The 23,380-nt window shown below is 37.7% G+C and overlaps 1 protein-coding gene across 6 annotated transcripts in view; it reads left to right on the forward strand.

The window, feature by feature from the left end:
- The window catches only part of dip2a (disco-interacting protein 2 homolog A), a 143,296-nt gene extending 134,437 nt beyond the window's left edge, over nt 1–8,859 (forward strand). For 4 of the 6 annotated variants that reach the window (XM_058391403.1, XM_058391406.1, XM_058391405.1 and 1 more), the window contains 5 exons: nt 1,268–1,325; nt 1,482–1,556; nt 2,308–2,482; nt 2,861–2,984; nt 3,660–8,859. In XM_058391403.1, the coding sequence (XP_058247386.1) occupies nt 1,268–1,325; nt 1,482–1,556; nt 2,308–2,482; nt 2,861–2,984; nt 3,660–3,912 (685 nt within the window). In that variant the 3' untranslated portion in view covers nt 3,913–8,859. Of the gene's footprint in view, nt 1–1,267; nt 1,326–1,481; nt 1,557–2,307; nt 2,483–2,860; nt 2,985–3,659 lie in introns of those variants that run through there. The other 2 variants (XM_058391404.1, XR_009204700.1) reach the window with 2 other exon arrangements.
- The last annotated feature ends 14,521 nt before the right edge of the window (nt 8,860–23,380 follow it).

Raw genomic sequence — 23,380 nt, forward strand, 5'->3', positions numbered from 1 at the left:
TGGTGTTTGATGGATAATGTGTGTTAATGATGGTGTTTGATGGATAATGTGGGTTAATAAAGGAGTCTCATGGTGTTTGATGGATAATGTGGGTTAATGATGGTGTTTGATGGATAATGTGGGTTATAATGCGGGTTAGTGATGGTGTTTGATGGATAATGTGGGTTAATGATGGTGTTTGATGGATAATGTGGGTTAATAAAGGAGTCTCATGGTGTTTGATGGATAATGTGTGTTAATGATGGTGTTTGATGGATAATGTGGGTTAAGGATGGTGTTTGATGGATAATGTGGGTTATAATGCGGGTTAATGATGGTGTTTGATGGATAATGTGGGTTAATAAAGGAGTCTCATGGTGTTTGATGGATAATGTGGGTTAATGATGGTGTTTGATGGATAATGTGGGTTAATAAAGGAGTCTCATGGTGTTTGATGGATAATGTGGGTTAATGATGGTGTTTGATGGATAATGTGGGTTAATAAAGGAGTCTCATGGTGTTTGATGGATAATGTGTGTTAATGATGGTGTTTGATGGATAATGTGGGTTAAGGATGGTGTTTGATGGATAATGTGGGTTATAATGCGGGTTAATGATGGTGTTTGATGGATAATGTGGGTTAATAAAGGAGTCTCATGGTGTTTGATGGATAATGTGGGTTAATGATGGTGTTTGATGGATAATGTTGGTTATAATGCAGGTTAATGATGGTGTTTGATGGATAATGTTGGTTATAATGCAGGTTAATGATGGTGTTTGATGGATAATGTGGGTTAATAAAGGAGTCTCATGGTGTTTGATGGATAATGTGTGTTAATGATGGTGTTTGATGGATAATGTGGGCTAATGAATGGTTTTGGATAGATCATGTGGCTTAATGAAGAGATTTTATGATATATGATGTCTAACATTTGGAATGTTTGGCATTTGAGACTCTGTGGGTTGTCGATGTGGGTGATCTTTTTGCACATTACAACTTTTATTTTGTTAATTGTGTCTGAAATCCATAACATTCTTTAGATATGAAGTGCTGAGTTTATGCTTCCGGCATAGTAAAACTATTAAACAATGAATAAAGCCCTTGTTTTGTCTTCTGAATGTCCTAATCTTTCTTCGTTCTCCTCTGTCTGTTAGCAACCACACCCACAGCACATTATCATATTGTTTTGTCGCCATTTTGTCATTCTATAAAATCTTTGCTTGCATCGTGCAACATTTTGAATGTGTGTATTTTATTTTATTTTAATTTATTTTTCGTCTGTTTCAGAGTGCGGTTAGTTGAAAGAGGCTCTCCACACAGTCTGCCTCTGATGGAGTCAGGGAAGGTGAGGAAACAAGAAAACACACACACACACACACACGTTTTCTCTCTGTCTTTGTAAAGAGCTTTTTATTATTTAAGTTTTATTCCCACACACTTCCTGCCTGCATGTTTTGAAAAAGTGTTTGACCACATGTGTTTGTGTTTTTTTCTCCTACAGATCCTTCCTGGTGTTAAAGTAATCATAGCTCACACAGAGACCAAAGGACCGCTCGGAGACTCTCATCTGGGAGAGGTGAAATTCTTCTCATTACTGTACAATTACAATGGAACCTCAGCGTACAAATTTAATCTGCTCTGGAGGCGAGGTCTTAAGGCGAACATTCGTATTGTAAAACGAATTTTCCCATAAGAAATAATGTAAATTCAGATGATCTGTTCCAGCCCCCAAAAAATATGACCAATATGAAGTGTATATAAACTGTAAGGCTGCTTACAAAGAACTGACCCAAGCCAAGCATTCCATGTCAAGGCTCCTCACAGGAAGTCGTGCCACCAAGCTTGGGCTAAAAATAGAACAGACCACCCATGCTACCAATCTGTCAACAAAAAAACGCCCGAAAAATCACCTAGCTTTTGAACGCATGCTGAAGGCAACATTGGTATCGTGGGTTAACTCTTTCCTAACAGCTTTCACTGACTGAAAAAAAAAATGAATAGAATTTGTAAACTCGTTTCAGTTGGCTTCGCTTGGCTTTCCACTGACGCTAACAAGTTTTGAGCTTCTCCTGAACGTGTGCGCAACTTAGCCGCCTTTCGGTTCCGTTCGTTTGTATGCCGGAAATGCTTCGTATGCCGATGCGAATTTCTTGCAAAATTTCAACTCTTAAGGCAAAAATGGAGGACATTCAAGTGCCGAGGTTCCACTATATACATTTATTAGCTCAACCAAGAACAGTGCTTTGTGTTTGTCTAAGAACAATGAAAGGTCAAAATCCACTGTAAACATTTGAGCTAAAAGTGTGTGATTCATGGTCGTTAAACAGATCTGGGTTAGCAGCCCCCACAATGCCACAGGATATTACACGGTGTACGGTGAGGAGGCGCTGCACGCTGATCACTTCTGCACTAAGCTGAGTTTCGGTGACACACAAACCGTATGGGCGCGAACGGGATACCTGGGCTTCCTGCGCAGGACTGAACTCACTGATGCCAGCGGAGGTAAACAAACTGCATAAGGAATAGAGTTATAATTACAAGCTTTACTTACTCTCTCTCTCTCTCTCTCTCTCTCTCTCTCACAATCTCTCTCATACTCTCTTTTATTCTCTCTCTCTCTCTCTCTCTCAATTTCTCTCTCATACTCTCTTTTACTCTCTCTCTCTCTCTCTCTCTCTCTCAATTTCTCTCTCATACTCTCTTTTACACTCTCTCTCTCTCATACTGTTTTGACCTTTTGAGGAAACCTGGATAAAATAATATTAATCTCACTGTTTATTATTCATTAAAGATCAGATGTTGTTAATCTCAATGCACATCCCCAAATTGTGTGTGTGTGTGTGTGTGTGTGTGTGTGTGTGTGTGTGTGTGTGTGCGTAGAACGGCACGATGCCCTGTACGTAGTAGGATCTCTGGATGAGACGCTGGAGCTCAGAGGGATGCGCTATCACCCCATTGATATTGAAACCTCTGTCATCAGATCACACAAGAGCATCGCTGAGTGGTGAGAAAAAGTGCTCTCTCTCGCTCTCTATCTATTTATCTGTCTCTCGCTCTCTATCTAACTCTTTCTCTATTTATCTTTTTCCGACTCTTTCTCTCTCTTTCTCTCTCTCTGACTCTTTCTTTCCCTATCTATCTTTTTCTGACTCTATCTATCTATCTATCTATCTATCTATCTATCTATCTATCTATCTATCTATCTATCTCTTTCTGACTCTCTCTCTCTCTCTCTCTCTCTCTTCTCTTCTCTCCAGCTGAGGTTATTAACTGACAGAATATAGTCCACCATCCAAAATAACATCTGGTCAGAAGTGGTCCACTGTATGTGTTTACTGTGTATGCGTACTAATAACTGGACTATTATCAGATTGCAGCAGTGATCAGATTATTCATTTGGTCCTGTAAATAGTAAAGTATAATCATCTGATTAAAGACATTATAAATATCTGATTAAAGACATTATAAAAAAAAAAGAAAATTAGTATTCCACATAAAATCGAGTTGGGTATCTGGAGAAACGACAGCATTCTGTGCAACTAAAACCAAAATCTCACAAATAATTAAAAGAACTCGAGAGCTGAGTCATGTGCCGATATTTATTACTTTTATTACTCACTTCCTTCCTGTTCTGTATGTGATCTTCTCAAAGTCGTCGCTGTGTGTTTGTCGTCTGCAGTGCCGTGTTTACGTGGACTAACCTGCTGGTGGTGGTGGTGGAGCTGGAAGGCTTGGAGCAGGAGGCTCTGGATCTCGTTCCCCTCGTCACCAACGTGGTTCTGGAGGAGCACTACCTGATCGTGGGTGTGGTGGTGGTGGTGGACCCTGGCGTCATTCCCATCAACTCTCGCGGGGAGAAGCAGCGCATGCACCTGCGTGATGGCTTCCTCGCCGATCAACTCGACCCCATTTACGTGGCCTACAACATGTGAAACCAGGAAAGAAAGTGAGACAGGAATCGAGACGGTTTCCCCTTCTGCACATCTTCATGATGAATGAACATGATGGAACTATGCAGCGTGTGTGTGTGTGTGTGTGTTTTCCTCTGAGGAAGACAGTTACAATGCCTCTGATACAAAATAGTGTCTCCCCATTTCATATCTGAGTGACTGCATATCATTTCAAATATCAGGTTCAAGGAATATTACAAATATATACAAATGTCCTTTCAGGTTAAATAGAATCAATCATGGTGCCAATGTAGGTAGAAATAATGGAAGTCTATCTCACCCAAAACCATGCCTATGTTATTGCATCATAGTGATTGTCTATATAATCTCATATTACTACTACAGCGTCTCTACAGTACCTTCATATTTTTGGAAGCAGGGTCCACAAGGGGTTGAACGATACTCATCTGCACTTGATATTTTAGTTCCGATCACCCAATAGCGTTACAGGGTGCGTCTCAATCAGCTCTCTCTGGTAAACAGATGCTAAAGACTTTATTTATCCTGAATATTTATCCCTACATACAAACAAAATAAAATATTTAAGTTTGTATGCCATGTTTTGTAAATCTGCACTGAAAAGTCAGTTGACCCAGAGGAACATCTGGTTCCCATATTTGGACTTTGGCAGAGGTTTCACTCCAGATGCTCTTCCCTGATACAACTCTACCCCCTTTATCCGGGCTTGGGATAGAGAGTTAACTCTCCAGAGAGTTAGCTCCCTACCTGAGACTCGAACCCGGCAACGAGAGAAAAGTCGAATGACTTTTTCTTACATTTGCTTCTTTCTCACATAAGCTGCCATGTTTCACTATTTGTCTGTTACTGCCTTCCAGTTACTTGCACTAAAACGATGTAAATTTATGAAGAAAAAGTATACATATAGTATATTTAGTATATTTGAGTGTGTAGTAAAAGTAATAGAGAATCCAAGTACTGGGACATACAGTAATAACTCATCATGTAATGGAAGAGAAAGTGGTCCACATTTAGAAAATCTACCGAAAATAGTAAAGCATCCAGGCACCTCCAGGCATGAATGGCGCTTCCTTCCTTTCTTTTAATGAGTATTTGTGCTCCTGTGTGTATTAGTTTTATGTCGTTTATTCCCATGTCTCTTCCTGGCTTCAGAATCATAACAATGAGATTCATTTTCATTCACACAGTGTCCTTAAAACCACATCAACTCATCTGTGTGACCAAAAAGAGTTTGAGGATGTTAGATAATAATAATTAAAATGTTTTGTGGTGAGATAAACTTTCTGTTACCCGTCATCTACATGAGCATCATATATCTCTATCAGAAAAGAAACCTCAAGCTGCAGACTTCAGATACCCAACATATCTTGGCTGACTGAGTCCATTTGATGTTTAATGAGCACTTTTCTATTAATGTGTACGTAGGGTTTATTTCGAAGTCGGAAGAAAACAACAACAACAACAACAACAACAATGAGGACTATAACCCATGCAACGCAGCCCAGCCCTTAATGCTGATCTTCACATTCAATCACTTTACCCAATCACTCACTCGGAGACGTTCTCAGTGGGTTTGCAGACAGGTGGAGCACAAAAGGAGAAGTCTCCACGTCAGGAGTTGCGGCTACTGTCAGGAGTTGTGACCAAGAGGAACACACAGTGCTCACTTCAGCTTTCTGATAAAAATAAAAGTCCATCATATTCCAGCACACTGACATGCTTCGAAATCGTCAAGAGTTTTTACAGACTACCGAAAGTGCAATACGATAGATAAGAGCTGAGCTGATATCTTGGTCTATGTATCGCAGTTACTGTTGGGTGGGTTTTGATGCTCAGGATTGCAGTTTTTCTCTTTTGCTTGCACACAGTGTCACTGCTTTAAAATACCTCAACGCTAATTAGACTAGACACCTAGCAAAACAAGACCCAAGCTGTGTTATTAACCGCGTCCGTCTAAGGTATCAGGTGTATTTATCCGCTTATTCTGAATAAGGGGCAGCTATTTTTCTGGTGCTGAAGCAACTAGGCTACTGTCGTGGCTAACTAGCACGTTAGCCTTAGTAGCATGTTCTTGTGCGGCTGTGTTACTTTAGTTTGTTCATTTGAACCACATCAGGTTTATGAAAACGCTATGCTCCAAAACTCTCATGGAACGTCCAAGCTGCCCTCAGATCTGTCCTAATATATATTTTCAGTGTCAGTGAATGTTGTAGCCTGGAGCTTGTGGTCAGCGTAAGGTTCTTTGCAGTTCATGTTTTTAGGAGTTTTAGAAATATGACAGTCCTGCGAAAAGACACTACATTTAACCCTTTCATGCATTGCCACACATGGCTTTAGACTAATTAGACTGTCTAATTATTAGTATTATTAAATAGTAAATGAAGTGGGGGAAAAAAAGGCTAAAACAGTATCACTAAAATGATATAAAAAAAATTAAAAGCATTTTCTTTCTTGTAATAATTCCAAGTTTTTAAACATTTAAATATGTCTTAAATATGTATTTTATTTTTCTTTAGAAATGATATTTTCTGAACATAGAAAATAATATATAAATAATATATTATTATATAAAGCAAGGAAGTAAACAAAACAACAGTGGCACCAAAACATGTTTTTACTTCATTTCCTTCTTATTTTTTATTTTTTTATTTTATTTTTAATATATAGAAAGTTAGTAAAGATCGAGAACGCCAGATGTTAAAGCACTAAAAAGTTACTGAGCTTTATAATAATGCTCTCAACTGATTCGAAAGACTTACTCTCTTACGTTTTCCTAAAATATTTTTTTAAAAAGCGATCTATGGATGACACGATACATGAAAGGGTTAATAACACAGTCCTGTGTGTGCATTTGGGAAAAACTGTAACGAACTGAATATAATATCGCCATCGCTAAGCTTACGCTGATGGCTCTAACATGCAAAAGGTGTCAACAAAGCAAAAATGCGGCGGCAAATCAGAAAACACGACAGGATCAGGGACGAAACCCAGACGCAGAATTTATATTCGATACAGCAAGCGTTGGTGTCTTGTTACGGAGAACTGAGTGAAAATGCGTGCTTTCGACGTTTGCGATTAACGTGAAACGTAAACGCTAATATCACTATTAGCCGTTATCACTGTTAGCACTGAACGCTAATAACGTGCCAGCGTTTGTGTGATGGATTTAGGCTCTTCGTCATATACAACCAACACAAAAACTGCATTAAACTTAGACTGCTGTGACTCTGAGTGATCTGAGCGTCTGAAGCATGGAGCTTTACCATATTCTCCTGTTAGCTAGCTGTGCTCTCAGGATCCTCCCAGTCGCTGTGGTACTTCTTTATCCTGGATTGAATCAGAAAGCCTGAATGCTAACAGATTGCGGTGTGTGTGGTCCATGCTTTGAGCTAGTTTGTGGTGTTAGTGCTGAAAAACATCCCAGAAAACCAAAGTGCTTTCTACACCAGAACCTTAAAGATTTAAGGGAATCTTCCCGTTCCTGTCTGCTGCTAAGCGGATCCATGGAAGCTTTTCCCAAGCTAATACGCTAGAAAAACGGCATGCTTAGGAGAATTTTTTTTCCCCCTCAGCTTCAGATCAAGAGATGTTTAGAAGATGATGTGGGTTTAACTCAACGGGTTTAAGCGTTTAGAACACCTCACGTAATAATTTATGACGAATAAACGATATGAAGATACAGTAAAGAGAAATTCTTTCTTTTGAACAACCTGGCGTCCTTTAGGTGAGGACTTAGCATTAGCATTCGCATAATCATCAAGTTGACCAAACGTCACATGAATGCCTTTGATTATTATTATCATTAATAATAATAAAGATATTGGTTAACTAATTTAACTGTAACCAGACCCCGCCTCTGTTTCTGTGTGCTGTAGCCAATCAGCATCGAGCATTAATGGATTAATTAACTTTTGTGTTACGTTTTCAAGGTTGTTGCAGTGTTTTCTGGTTTGCTGTCGGATCTTTTGGTTTGTTGTTGTGTTTCAAACAGCATCAGGTCGCTCTCTCTCCTCATCCGCCATCTCGGCCCGAGCCTTAAATCTGTCCTGTTACCTGTAGACACATTTCATCCCCATGCTCTTTCTTCAGTCATTCCTATCAAGGGTGCCGTGTGAATCATATTAAAGATATTATTGACATGATCCCCATCTAAATCTATACGTCATCGTGTCAGGCATTTAGTTTGTGTTTATTTGGCGAGTTTTTTGTATCGAAACAGCAGATTTATCCATGTCTTAAGTTTTCGGCTTGAGCTTCATGACCACTCGCATGCATCACACTTGAAAATGAATGTATTGGGGTGACATTTTCCAAAGTGACTTACGTACTGTGCTTTACTGATACAGAAGCTAATTATCAATCCACACCCACCTTTTCCCAGGACATCAGATCGAACGAGCAGAAACAGCGGAGTAACTTCAGGAAAAATCGCAGGTGTAAAGGGCTTCGTTTCAGTGCTTGTTTCTGAGTGGAAGAATAGTCGCTTGTATTTTTCAGATCCATTATACGCTGTATATTGAAAAGGCCAGCATTGTAAAGAGGACGCTTATTTCCATGGCTGCATTCTGTAATTTTTTTCCCGTTTTCTTTTCTTTTGTGAGCTGTGTCAGGCATTAAGCCTGCTGTAATTATGTACAGAATTTGTGTAAGTTATTACTGAGATCCTAGAACATGGTAGGAACAGAAGAAGCCTCAGAGCTAACCAAAAGTTCATCGTTTCTTCACCAAACATCAGCAATCTATATGTATGCTGTTTGTTTTTGTTTTCTTTCTGTTACAACACACTGGGAGGACGCAGGGACTGGTTTTTGCAGTTTTCCAGGATTACAAAGCACATGTGGTTTCCCTCAGTGTCGAACCTGTTAATGAATGTTCCGAGCAATCAGCTGACATGGCTTTTTGTCCTATGTTAACATGATTTTTCTTAATAAACGACTTGCTTTTAATGGACTCGGATTAATCTGACTTTGTTGCAAAGCGTTCACAAAGGGAATTTAAGACACATCGAAGCCTATCCTTGAGGATTTCCATTCGTCAGGATTGTATCATATAAACAACTTGCTTTTAATAGATTTAGATAAATCTGTCTTATTCAGTGAGTGTTCACAAAGGGAATTTACGACAGATACACCGATCTGGAATAACATTATGACTACTGACAGGTGAAGTGAATAAGACTGATGATGATCTCCTCATCATGGCACCTGTTAGTGGGTGGGATATATTAGGCAGCAAGTGAACATTTTGTCCTCAAAGTTGATGTGTTAGAAGCAGGAAAAATGGACAAGCGTAAGGATTTGGGGCCAAATTGTGGTGGCTAGACCACTGGATCAGAGCATCTCCAAAACTGCAGCTCTTGTGGGGTGTTCCCGGTCTGCTGTGGTCAGTATCTATCAAAAGTATCCATTAAGTCCTGTGATTTGTGTGGTGGAGGCCACACCTCACATCTTAGAGGACTTAAAGGATCTGCTGCTAACATCTTGGTGCCAGCACACTTTCAGGGATCTAGTGGAGTCCATGCCTCGACGGGTCAGGGCTGTTTTGGCAGCAAAAGGGGGACCAACAAAATATAAGGCAGGTGGTCATAATGTTATGCCTGATCGATGTATGAGTTAACTTTTAAATGCAAGATAGAAAATATGTTTCCCTCATTTCTCAGTTTGTTGTATGCAAATATTTATATACAAACTAAGACCGGTTGCTTTTGTAGACATCAGGTGACCTAGTAGTCTTACATTCCATGTTTTTCTTATTAAAATCAATCTAATATCTTTTTGTCGACGGAAGTCTTTTTCATATCCACTAGAACACTAAACACTGTTGGCGCATGTCACTCTCTCTGGAAGCTTTTGTCACCCTACACAGTAACCCCAGCAGTCGTTGGGTTTAAAAGGTAAGAAATATCTTTAAATATCTTTCTTTCTTTCTTTTTTGAACTTTGAATACATTTGGTACATATAGAATATTTATTTTTTAATTTTTCATTTATATCTTATATTTAATTTCTATTTTCGAATACATTTTGTACTTCTCAATACCTTTGTATATATAGATTATTTCATTTATATTTATAATAAAATATATCGAATGTATAATTTGCATAATGCTAATGTGCAGCTAGTAAGGAAAGTAAAAGGAAAGGAAATATGTGGTTTTACTTCCTGTTTTAGCATGCACCGTTGATCAGCCAGCTGTCTCTGATGTCTCAGAATGATACCCGGAAACCTTCATTAAAATAATTTGTTTTTGCATGAATTTGGTTGGTTGCTATTTCCCTTTAAAGATGGAAAAAGGATGACAGAATCAAAGTATAAACTTTGTATCCACCCTATGCTATCTGTGAAAAACGATCATAAACATAGAAGTAGCTTACAGTCCTGTGTATTTCATCGAAACCATGTCTACTAAGAGCACCAGCAGCTAGAAGTCAGACATGTTCAACAGTGAAAGCCTTGTTGTGTCTATTCATCACAGTGTCTCATTCGAAGCTGATGTAGAAAATATTAATAGTTACACTAGTCAACCCTGATCAGGAAGCAGCTGAAGTATGACAACAAGCTAATCTGCAATGACTGCTTTAATGAAACGGTGCTGGATCTTTATTAGTTCAATTTTGTTTATATAGCTATACCTTTTGGGATATACATTTGAAATCTATTCCATACACTCAAGCATCTGAACAGCGATTGGTCTCAATTTTTATACAAGTCAGGCATTTTTGGGAAATAGGTTTTAAGTACCGTTGTAGATGCTCCCTGATCAGTCTGATTTGTTGACTGGTGAAAGTGCTGACATCCCAGTGTGTGTCCTCATACCTGTATTATATTCTGATTCTTTCTTCTAGTGCGGTCATTGCGGTCATGGCTAAGCCTGCAGGAGATCCCACATGTTCACAAGTTACAGGCTTTTAGAACAACCACAGGATGAGAGCATAATTAATCTATCGCTACTGAGAGTTACATGCTGATTGAAGTCATCCTGGTGGCTGATCCTGAAAACTCTTGGCTCCTAAATCACCCTCCACATGGATGTCCTGAAGGGCTTTTCTTAACCTGCGTATTTTCCAAGCCTCACTCATGCTGCTGTAAAAAATAATGTCTGCCAAGTCTTGCTTTTTTGAGTTTTTAATTTATTTATTTATTAAAATCAATTTCCTTTTTAAAGAACTAAGCTTTACCCTGTGGTATTTAAGAAACATCTGCTGACTCTACAGTCTGAAAACTTTCTTAGTTCTCACACCAAGTAACTGCTTGTTACCACAAATACAGAGTTGTACAAGAGCCTGAGAGCCTGCAAGTGATGGGAACAAATGATTAAAATTACTACAAGCACAGTTCATTGCTTACAAAGCATAGAAAAACATTTCCTGGGTTCGCAGAGCTTGCAGAGGCTTGTGGTTGTGGCAGAGACGCACCATACCAACTAGCACAATGTTATAGTAGTTAATGTGATAGTAGTATGTTTAAGGGGGAAAAAATGATATAAAGCAGTGCTGTCCAATCTTATCCAGAAAGGATCAGTGTGGGTGCAGGTTTTCATTCCAACCAAGCAGAAGCCACACGTGAGCCTAACGAAAGCCCAGACCGTGTGGAATCAGATGTGGATCCTGCTTGACTGGAATGAACACCTGGACCCACACTGGCTCTTTGCAGATAAGGTTGAACAGTCTTAACATAAAGTGTCTTAGGTTACATCTACACTAATCTGGATAAATCTGAAAACACCGTTTTCGGCTAAAAACACTGTTATCGTTTTCGAATCATTTCCCCAAAAGTTGGTCATCCACACTGAAACGTCTGAAAACGTTTACGTCCCTGTACTGCGCGTGAGCAAAATGTGAGACGCTTCAACCTGCGTCGTATCCGCCTGGCGTTTATTTACTTTCCGGCTCTCTGAAACTCCACGGCGATATGTCGAGGAAAAGCACTGAGTTTTTTAAATGGACCGACGGTGAAGTGAGGTGAGGTGAGGTGGAGTGAGGTGGAGTGGAGTTGTTGCTGCGAGGAACACAGGAGTATAGAGTTGCAGGAGCGAGTGAGAATGTATTCTGAATGTATGCTAAATTGGTCACATGACTAAAAATGCGTCATCGTTCTTTCGACAGCCTCCGTTTTCACAGTCCACACTGCGACGCGAAAACTGCATTTTCGCATTTATCCACTTCGGAGAGCGTTTACAAAAAGATACGTTTTCGTCGACGCCATCCGAGTGTGGACTCAAGGCCAAAACGGATAGGAAAATATGCGTTTTTAAATGAAAAACATATTAGTGTGGACATGGCCTTAGTATGGTGTTAGGGTCTACTACGAGCTACCAGAAACAGCTTCAGTGACGTTTCAGTGCATCAATTTCAGTGCAAGTCTCTGGAACTGCATTTGAGTTCAGTGAACAAAGTTCCTCCAAATGATATTCCATCAGTTGGTATCTTGATGATGGTGGTGGAGGATGGTGGTCTAACACATCCATCCAAAACCTCTCCTAAGTGTTCGACTGGCCTGGGATCTGGCCATAGCATACAGTATGAGTTACATCATTTACATCTTCAATGTACAGTTCACCGAGTCATTTGAATGACTGAGGGAGGGGGCGGAGTCAGCTTTGAAGAGACCACGCCGATCAGGAAAGTAAGGTTTCATCGATGGATGATCAGAAGGTGATCAGTTAGGAGAATTTTATATGCATTTGCAGTGTTTTTCCCTCTTAGGGGACCCATTCTAGCAACGTAAATAAATACCACCTAAACCATAACGGAGGCATCTTTAACATCAGGTGTTAAAATATGAAGAAGGTTGACTCATCATCAGACTAGATCACTTTTTTTCCGTGTCACTGTAGACCTCTGTTTGTTTTGTGTTCGTTATCAGGGGTTTATACACCGGAACCCTGCTGTATCCCTCTCGTTGAAGCTGTCGACGGACCGTTCTTGTGGACACGGTCTGATCGCGCTTAGCGTTAATATTCTCCGTCACCTGAATAACCGTCGCCGTTTTGTTTTTCTCGACGTAGCGCACTAGCGCGCGAGCGTCACACTCACTGAACCTGCGTTTTCGCCCACAATTTCCAGCTCTGTTTACTGACGTCTTTCCCATAGACCTGAACGCAGAGGTCACTTTAGTCACCGTTCCTATGGCAACGCAAGCCAGCTGAGCGATCTTTGTGACTGAAGCTCCTGCCATCCGTGCCCCAATGATGAACCCTCTTTCGAAGTCACTCAGATCTTTTCCTCTTACCATTTTGATCCGAAACTGAGGTCATGTGCGTCTGCTCAGCATTTTTATACATGACGGTAGGATGAGGAATTTACACTGCGCTGGAATCATCTGCATTTGGCTTCTCCGTTCATTAGCTCAGGTTTGTCCTTCAAATGTTCCCCTATTTTAACAGACACCCAAATATTACAGAATCTTAAAAAGCAACTAATAAAAGTCTACGACGTCACGCAGTTTCTGATTAACATCCTGTAAAGAATTCTCCTGAAAGAGAATCAGTTCCCATCACCATATGAAGGTCTACTGCTGATAGAGACGGTTAAATCATCCACACCATCATCCTGAGGAAAAGAAAGGACAAAGATTCAACCCAAGTCTATATAACAGAGAAACAACAACAGAGATTTCAGTGAAAGACATGATCGCATCTAGAGCACTGAATTAACCCAAATTATTAGCATTTTAAAAGAATTGTTAAGAGAATATGCTTTAAGACAATTTATATTAACAGCCATCTACTTTTGGTGATATATCTATATATAGTTTGGGGATGACCCCTTCCTGTTCCAACATGACTGCACACCAGTGCACAAAGCAAGGTCCATGAAGACATGGATTAGGGAGTTTGGTGTGGAGGAACTTGACCGGCCTGCACAGAGTCCTGACCTCAACCTGATGGAACACCTTTGTGATGAATTAGAGCAGAGACTGTGAGCCAGACCTTCTCGTCCAACATCAGTGCCTGACCTCACAAATGCGCTTCTAGTGGAATGGTCAAAAATTCCCATAAACCCATAAAATCCCATAAACCTTGTGGAAAGCCTTCCCAGGAGAGTTGATGTTGTTATAGTTAGGAAATTGTCAGGAAATAGCCAGGAAATTGTCCAAAATGTCTTGTTATGCGGAAGCATTAAGAGTTCCTTTCACTGGCACTAAGGGGACAAGCCTAACCCCTGAACAACAACACAATGACTTTTGGCAATATAGTGTATGTGTACACTAAGAATACTGCATATCTGTGTGTGTGTGTGTGTGTGTGTGTGTGTCTAGACTAGACTATATGTCTGGTTGGCTAGATAGCTCAGATTGATTTGTACCCTTCATGTAAATGTGCCTCTGATAAAATCTGCTTTCCTTCTTCATCATCTTCATTTTCATCTGACAAGCTTAAAGATTTTAACTCATATTCTTGGAAAACATTTTAATTGTCATGTCTGCTTCTGCTGCTGCTGCTGCTGATGATGATGATGATGATGATGAAGCCACTAACAACTTTGAACTATCACTAGGAAGTGGAGTGTTAAGTGGTGAACACAGACGAGTGGAGTCATACACACAGTGGAATGTCTCAGTGTGGTCATAGGAAACTCCCATCAGCATTCCTGGAAGGCTGTTTGACCAGTCAGATTAGTTGACCGGTCTGATCTAACTGTTGAATTATACTGTATATAACGCCTGCTTGCATGAACTTTTCTCTAAAGATTCTGCATTAAAGATATTTAATTTGATCCAATATCATTTTGCACTTTATTTAGTTTTAGGATCAAGCTGAAGATCTGATTACATTTCTGGTCAAATACAGTCAAGGGTTCATAAACTTTCCAGCGGCACTGTGCCCAAAAGAAACAAAGTTAATTTCATTTGTTTGTATGTGTGTGTGTGTGTGTGTGTGTGTGTGTGTCTAGATGTGTAATACTGTCATTAAAAAAAATTATACTACAGTATTGTTGCATATTTAATTATTCAAGGCCTAATATGCATATATAAACAAATGCATAATAAATGCATTCTAATACTTAATTAATTAATTGATTAATTGATTGATTGATGTTCCAATACAAAAAAAAGGTAATATGTGTATTTATTTTTTCTATAAAACCTCATGCAATATTTATGCATCCTTGTGGTGTCTGGTTGCTAGGTAACTTGTACCATAGGAATTCCACGTCACAGTGGAAGTGTTTCCGGTGTCCCTTCCCCTATATATATATATATATATATATATATATATAAAACACTCCATAAAGCCTACATAGTGAATAGTGCACGAGTGATCGAGGAGTGATTTGAGACACAGCATCTGTCTCTGTTTCATACACAGCCTGCTGTAAGACCGCCATATTACACCAGCTAGCGCTAATCTATATTATTATTATTATTATTATTTTTATTATTATTATTATTATTATTAAATAAAATAATGCTCATAATAAAAAACTAATTCATACCCTCAGTGCAAAGTACTAACACATATATACCATCCGACGCCTATTACACAGTGTCCATCTACAACAAGTGTTTTAAATAACATCAAAAACACCATTTTTAATAAAGACCATATAATATACCCACCTATCAGCAGAATTTCCCGCGAGCTGAACAGTCAACGCTGTTCACCGTTGACATCATCAAAGCGCGCCCAGGCGTTTCAAAATAAAAGTATCCAGAATACGTCTATGCAAAAGGCTTATACAGCATAACATGAAACTTTATCACTCAACTAATATCTTAAAATACGGTTGTATATGAAATCTAATAATTTCACACACGCGACATGTTGTATTGTATAATAATAAGCTTATATGCTTGCTTGGTAAAAAATCATTTCAGTGGATTCTAATTATTTTTTATTTGCATAGCTCTTTTGACAAGAGGCAATGTCACAACACTGCTCAGACAAAAAAAAAAATCAAAGGAACAATTTTTAATCAGAGTATAGCATCTTCTTCTTCTTCTTCTTCTTCTTTTGGCTTTTCCCTTCAGGGGTCCCCACAGCGAATCATCTCTCTCCACCTATCCCTATCTTCTGCATCCTCAACACTAGCTTCATATCTTCATTTATTCCATCCATATACCTCCTCTTTGGCCTTCCTCTTTGCCTCCTTCCTGGCAGCTCCATGTCCAACATTCTCCTACCAATATACTCACTCTCCCTCCTCTGAACATGTCCAAACCATCTTAATCTGGCCTCCCTGACTTTGTCCCCCAAACATCCAACATGAGCCGTCCCTCTGATGTACTCGTTTCTAATCTAATCTTGTCCAACCTTGTCACTCCCAAAGAGAACCTCAACATCTTCAGCTCTGCTACCTCCAGCTCTGACTCCTGTCTCTTCCTCAGTGACTCTGTCTCTAAACCATACAGCATGGCCGGTCTCACCACTGTCTTGTACACCTTCCCCTTGATTCTCGCTGATATTTTTTCATCAAGTCAATTAAACTCCTGGGATATTGATCTGGTCAGTTAAGTAGCAGATGGGATTGTTAATCAGTTTCAGCTGCTTTGGTGTTAATAAAATTAACACAGGTGCACTAGATGGGCAACAATGAGACGACCCCCAAAACAGGAATGGTTTTACAGGTGGAGGCCACTGACATTTTTTCCCTACTCATCTTTTCTATTATCTTTTCACTAGTTTTGCATTTGGCTAGGGTCAGTGTCACTACTGGTAGCATGAGGTGATACCTGGACCCTACAGAGGTTGCACAGGCAGTCCAACTCCTCCAGGATGGCACATCAATACGTGCCATTGCCAAAAGGTTGGCTGTGTCTCCCAGCACAGTCTCAAGAGCATGGAGGAGATTCCAGGAGGCAGGCAGTTACTCTAGGAGAGCTGGACAGGGCCATAGAAGGTCCTTAACCCATCAGCAAGACCGGTTACTACTCTACTCTACTCTACTATACTCCCCAAGCACTTTATGAACACTTGTTTGCACAACTTTAGAAAAACCTGTACACATACAATTATCTAATCAACCGTGGGATGTGTTTGAACTGAAGGCTCATAGCATAAAAGTGGACCTGGCAAATCTACAGGAATTTTGTGATGCATTCATATTAACATGGGCCAGAATCTCAAATGAAGGTTACTTATATCTTGGTAGATCCATGCCACAAAGAATTGAGGCTGTTTTTAGAGCTATATACTGTACTATACTATACTATACTATACTATACTATACTATACTATGCTGTACTGTACTGTACTGTACTATACTATACTATATTGTACTATACTATACTATACTATACTATGCTGTACTGTACTGTACTATACTATACTATATTGTACTATACTATACTATACTATACTATGCTGTACTGTACTGTACTATACTATACTATATTGTACTATACTATACTATACTATGCTGTACTGTACTATACTATACTATACTATACTATATTGTACTATACTATACTATACTATACTATACTATACTATGCTGTACTGTACTGTACTGTACTGTACTATACTATACTATATTGTACTATACTATACTATACTATGCTATGCTGTACTGTACTGTACTGTACTATACTATACTATACTATACTATATTGTACTATACTATGCTATGCTGTACTGTACTGTACTGTACTATACTATACTATACTATATTGTACTATACTGTACTATACTATACTATGCTGTACTGTACTGTACTGTACTATACTATATTGTACTATACTATACTATACTATGCTATGCTGTACTGTACTGTACTGTACTATACTATACTATACTATACTATGCTGTACTGTACTGTACTATACTATACTATATTGTACTATACTATACTATACTATACTATGCTGTACTGTACTGTACTATACTATACTATATTGTACTATACTATACTATACTATACTATGCTGTACTGTACTGTACTATACTATACTATATTGTACTATACTATACTATACTATGCTGTACTGTACTGTACTATACTATACTATACTATATTGTACTATACTATACTATACTATACTATACTATACTATGCTGTACTGTACTGTACTATACTATACTATATTGTACTATACTATACTATACTATGCTATGCTGTACTGTACTGTACTGTACTATACTATACTATACTATACTATATTGTACTATACTATGCTATGCTGTACTGTACTGTACTGTACTATACTATACTATACTATATTGTACTATACTGTACTATACTATACTATACTATGCTGTACTGTACTGTACTGTACTATACTATATTGTACTATACTATACTATACTATACTATGCTATGCTGTACTGTACTGTACTGTACTGTACTGTACTATACTATACTATACTATACTATATTGTACTGTACTATACTATACTATACTATACTATACTATACTATGCTATGCTGTACTGTACTGTACTGTACTATACTATACTATACTATACTATACTATATTATACTATACTATACTATACTATACTATGCTATACTGTACTGTACTATGCTATACTGTACTGTACTATGCTATACTGTACTGTACTATACTATACTATACTATGCTATGCTGTACTGTACTGTACTGTACTGTACTATACTATACTATATTGTACTATACTATACTATACTATGCTGTACTGTACTGTACTGTACTGTACTATACTATACTATACTATACTATACTATACTATACTATACTATGCTATGCTGTACTGTACTGTACTGTACTATACTATACTATACTATATTGTACTATACTGTACTATACTATACTATACTATACTACACTATACTATGCTGTACTGTACTGTACTATACTATACTATACTATACTATATTGTACTATACTATACTATGCTATGCTGTACTGTACTGTACTATACTATATTGTACTATACTGTACTATACTATACTATATTATACTATACTATGCTGTACTGTACTGTACTATACTATACTATATTGTACTATACTATACTATACTATACTATAATATGCTATGCTGTACTGTACTGTACTGTACTGTACTATACTATACTATATTGTACTATACTATGCTATGCTGTACTGTACTGTACTATACTATACTATACTATACTATGCTATACGGTACTGTACTATGCTATACTGTACTGTACTATGCTATACTGTACTGTACTATACTATACTATACTATACTGTACTGTACTGTACTGTACTATACTATACTATACTGTACTGTACTGTACTGTACTGTACTGTACTATGCTGTACTGTACTGTACTGTACTGTACTGTACTATACTGTACTGTACTGTACTGTACTGTACTATACTATACTATATTGTACTATACTATACTATACTATACTATACTATACTATACTATGCTATGCTGTACTGTACTGTACTATACTATATTATACTATACTATGCTATGCTATGCTATACGGTACTGTACTATGCTATACTGTACTGTACTATGCTATACTGTACTGTACTGTACTATGCTATACTGTACTGTACTATGCTATACTGTACTGTACTGTACTGTACTATACTATACTATACTATACTATGCTATGCTGTACTGTACTGTACTGTACTGTACTGTACTGTACTATACTATACTATATTGTACTATACTATACTATACTATGCTATGCTGTACTGTACTGTACTGTACTATACTATATTGTACTATACTATACTATACTATACTATACTATACTATACTATACTATGCTATGCTGTACTGTACTGTACTATACTATACTATATTGTACTATACTGTACTATACTATACTATACTATGCTGTACTGTACTGTACTATACTATACTATACTATATTGTACTATACTATACTATACTATGCTATGCTGTACTGTACTGTACTATACTATACTATATTGTACTATACTATACTATACTATACTATACTATGCTGTACTGTACTGTACTGTACTATACTATACTATACTATGCTGTACTGTACTGTACTGTACTGTACTGTACTATACTATACTATATTGTACTATACTATACTATACTATACTATGCTATGCTGTACTGTACTGTACTGTACTATACTATACTATATTGTACTATACTGTACTATACTATACTATACTATGCTGTACTGTACTGTACTATACTATACTATATTGTACTATACTATACTATACTATACTATGCTATGCTGTACTGTACTGTACTGTACTGTACTATACTATACTATACTATATTGTACTATACTATACTATGCTATGCTGTACTGTACTATACTATACTATATTATACTATACTATACTATACTATACTATGCTATGCTATACGGTACTGTACTATGCTATACTGTACTGTACTATGCTATACTGTACTGTACTATACTATACTATACTATGCTATGCTGTACTGTACTGTACTGTACTGTACTGTACTGTACTGTACTATACTATATTGTACTTTACTATACTATACTATGCTGTACTGTACTGTACTGTACTGTACTATACTATACTATACTATATTGTACTATACTATACTATGCTATGCTATGCTGTACTGTACTGTACTGTACTATACTATACTATACTATGCTATGCTGTACTGTACTGTACTGTACTATACTATACTATATTATTCTATACTATACTATACTATGCTATGCTATGCTATGCTATGCTATACGGTACTGTACTATGCTATACTGTACTGTACTGTACTATGCTATACTGTACTGTACTATGCTATACTGTACTGTACTGTACTATACTATACTATACTATACTATGCTATGCTGTACTGTACTATACTATACTATATTGTACTATACTATACTATACTATACTATACTATACTATACTATACTATGCTATGCTGTACTGTACTGTACTATACTATACTATATTGTACTATACTATACTATACTATACTGTACTATGCTGTGCTGTGCTATGCTATACTGTACTATACTATACTACTATTTATTATATTATACTTTTGTGATTTAAACACCCAGAAAAATAGCCTGTTGTAGTATGTTAGGCATGATAATATTATTTGTTTGACCCCATTAAACTGTTGACCCCATTAAAGTTCCTGAAATGATTCTTTTTTTGTGTGTTCACTATAGAAATGTGCTCACTCCTCAAACATTACTACACACCCATTTGTCTATGAAGGAGCTGCTGTTTGTGCCATTTGATGGCAATGTTTTATAGCAGTATTAGATACTCAGCTGATGGAGTCTTTCCATTTGACCATGTGACTAGCTAATAAAACGATATAGTGTTCTCAGACAGGAAGTATGAAGTAAATTCAAGAATGCAAAGCGTAGGTCAATGGTGATTTTTTTTCTTTCTATTTATAGTTAGTACAGACAGTTTAGCCAAGGAGGCTTTTCTAGCTTAACTCCACACAGTCAGTGTCTCTAAGTCATTTTTTTATTGCATTCAGTGTATTGCATTCAGTCTCTGAACCCTGAACTCTTTTGCCATTTACACTCCATCTGCAGCACACGTTTCAAATGCTAACACACTGCTTTCAATACTGTTTACCAAAAAAGAAAATAATCATTGCCAGAACAGCTGATTGCGTTTTCAGCCGAAAGCCTACTCAGGTTTCCTGTTTTCAGTCTCATTACCATATTATCACGTTCAGGTAAAAGGGTTCAGCTTTGGAATGATTTTGTTCGGAAACATGAATGACAGAAGACGGGATTTTTGGTGAGGAAAGTGAAGCGGAATAATGATATTGATTTTGTTAAAGAAGATCTAGAACATACACTTTAATAGGGTCAGTAATGTGAAACAGTGTTCTTCTTATTCTTTAACGAAATAGAAATAGCCTTTATATTATATATATATACATTACAGCACAGTGAAATTCTTTCTTTGCATATCTTATCTTTGGAGGTAAGGGTCAGAGTTGGGAGTGCTGACCCAGAGCCTTAACCACTTCAGCCAATGAAAATTGGAAATACTCATTTATGTGGAAAAAAAAAGTGCCCATTGGGATGACTGCAGTATCTAACTATCAGTAATCATGAATCTTTTAATTAGCTGACTTCTTTGGCACCAGCTACATCTAACATCTGTTCCCTGTTGAGATTTGGACTTTCCCAAGCCTGCTACATATACTTAAGGCTTGGTATTCAAACTGGTTTATCATTAAAATGTCAAGTGAATGCTTAACAGTGTAAAACAAAAACTCTGCACAATGATAAATTTGAGCATGAAAATGTGCTGACTATTTTGAGATCGTCAGACTGCCCATCACAAACAGTGTACTAGCAGTATTCTAATCAAGAATTCTCACTACACTTATAAAATGGGGTCAATGTGCTTTACATTTACAGCATTTGGCAGACAACTATATCCAGATTGACTGACAATTACCTCATTTTATACAACTGAGGATTAAGGACCTTGTTCGTTCTCCCTGCTCACTGGCTCGGTCAGTCTACTTTGGGAACCAGTGGAGTATTTTGATTCGCTCGTTCCCTTGTGGAATACTAATAGCAAAGCCATCATCTTGTTTAGCATATATAGCAAACATACTGCTTCTCGGTACATGTTTGTTTGTTAAGTCAAAGCGCCGTGTGTCCAAACCTCAACTCTTCTGCTTTGCTCTGCTAGATTGCATCCATTTGCAATCATACAGGATTCTACCATCTTTCCATCCAATCCACCACAACCTCTTAAAATCAGATATTGCAAAAGACATGTGCTGTGTGCTACGAACGTGCTTAAGGGTGTCACATGAGGAAAACTATGAATCAGGCATGCAGCAGCATGATCAATAACAACACCAGTATGTCAAGAGTTGCAGAAGTCTGTACATAAATCTATAAATAACTAGGACCTTTAAAAGAAGTTGAGCAGGTTCTGTAGTCAAGGATGCTGAAAGGAGGTTTGACGTAAAAGCGTCATTATGCTGTATTGTGGGAAAGGCTATAATTAACAGTAGCAATCAAGCAGAAATGTACTCCAGAGTTCTTGACTGCTAGGTCAATTAGATCAGTTTTAATTAGATCAATTCGATCAGAGTTTAATGGACTGGGCCCTCAACCAGGAATGTAATTTGACATCTTCTGAGCAAGTGGATGAAAGGAAAGAGGATTGTGGGTGTCATGTTACCTCTAGGATTTTACAGACATAAAATAAAATAATTAATTTGGAATGCGAAGTTGTATGCTTTATTTGTGGAAAAGAACTCAAATTGGTACAAAAAAAATTGCAAGGACATTTTCTTCTCCTACCAATGAAGACTTTCTAAGAGGGAGTGAAGTTAGAGAGGATGTACAGGTACACACACAAACTCAACATTCCAATGACATTAAGCCCTGTAAACAAAACTGAAGCCTTTTGTCAATTTATGGACCAGCTAAGTCAACCAACAAGTTAAAGAATTCCCAAATGTTCCCCACCCGGTGTTTGAAGTGAATTTATAGCTTCACTTAATTGCCCATATCCTTCCATAGCTGAACAATTCTGAAAATAAGCATGTTGAATAAACAAACATGACTTCATGC

Source organism: Hemibagrus wyckioides, linkage group LG06 (assembly GCF_019097595.1).
Source record: "Hemibagrus wyckioides isolate EC202008001 linkage group LG06, SWU_Hwy_1.0, whole genome shotgun sequence".
In the NCBI taxonomy this organism is placed as follows: Eukaryota; Metazoa; Chordata; class Actinopteri; order Siluriformes; family Bagridae; genus Hemibagrus; species Hemibagrus wyckioides.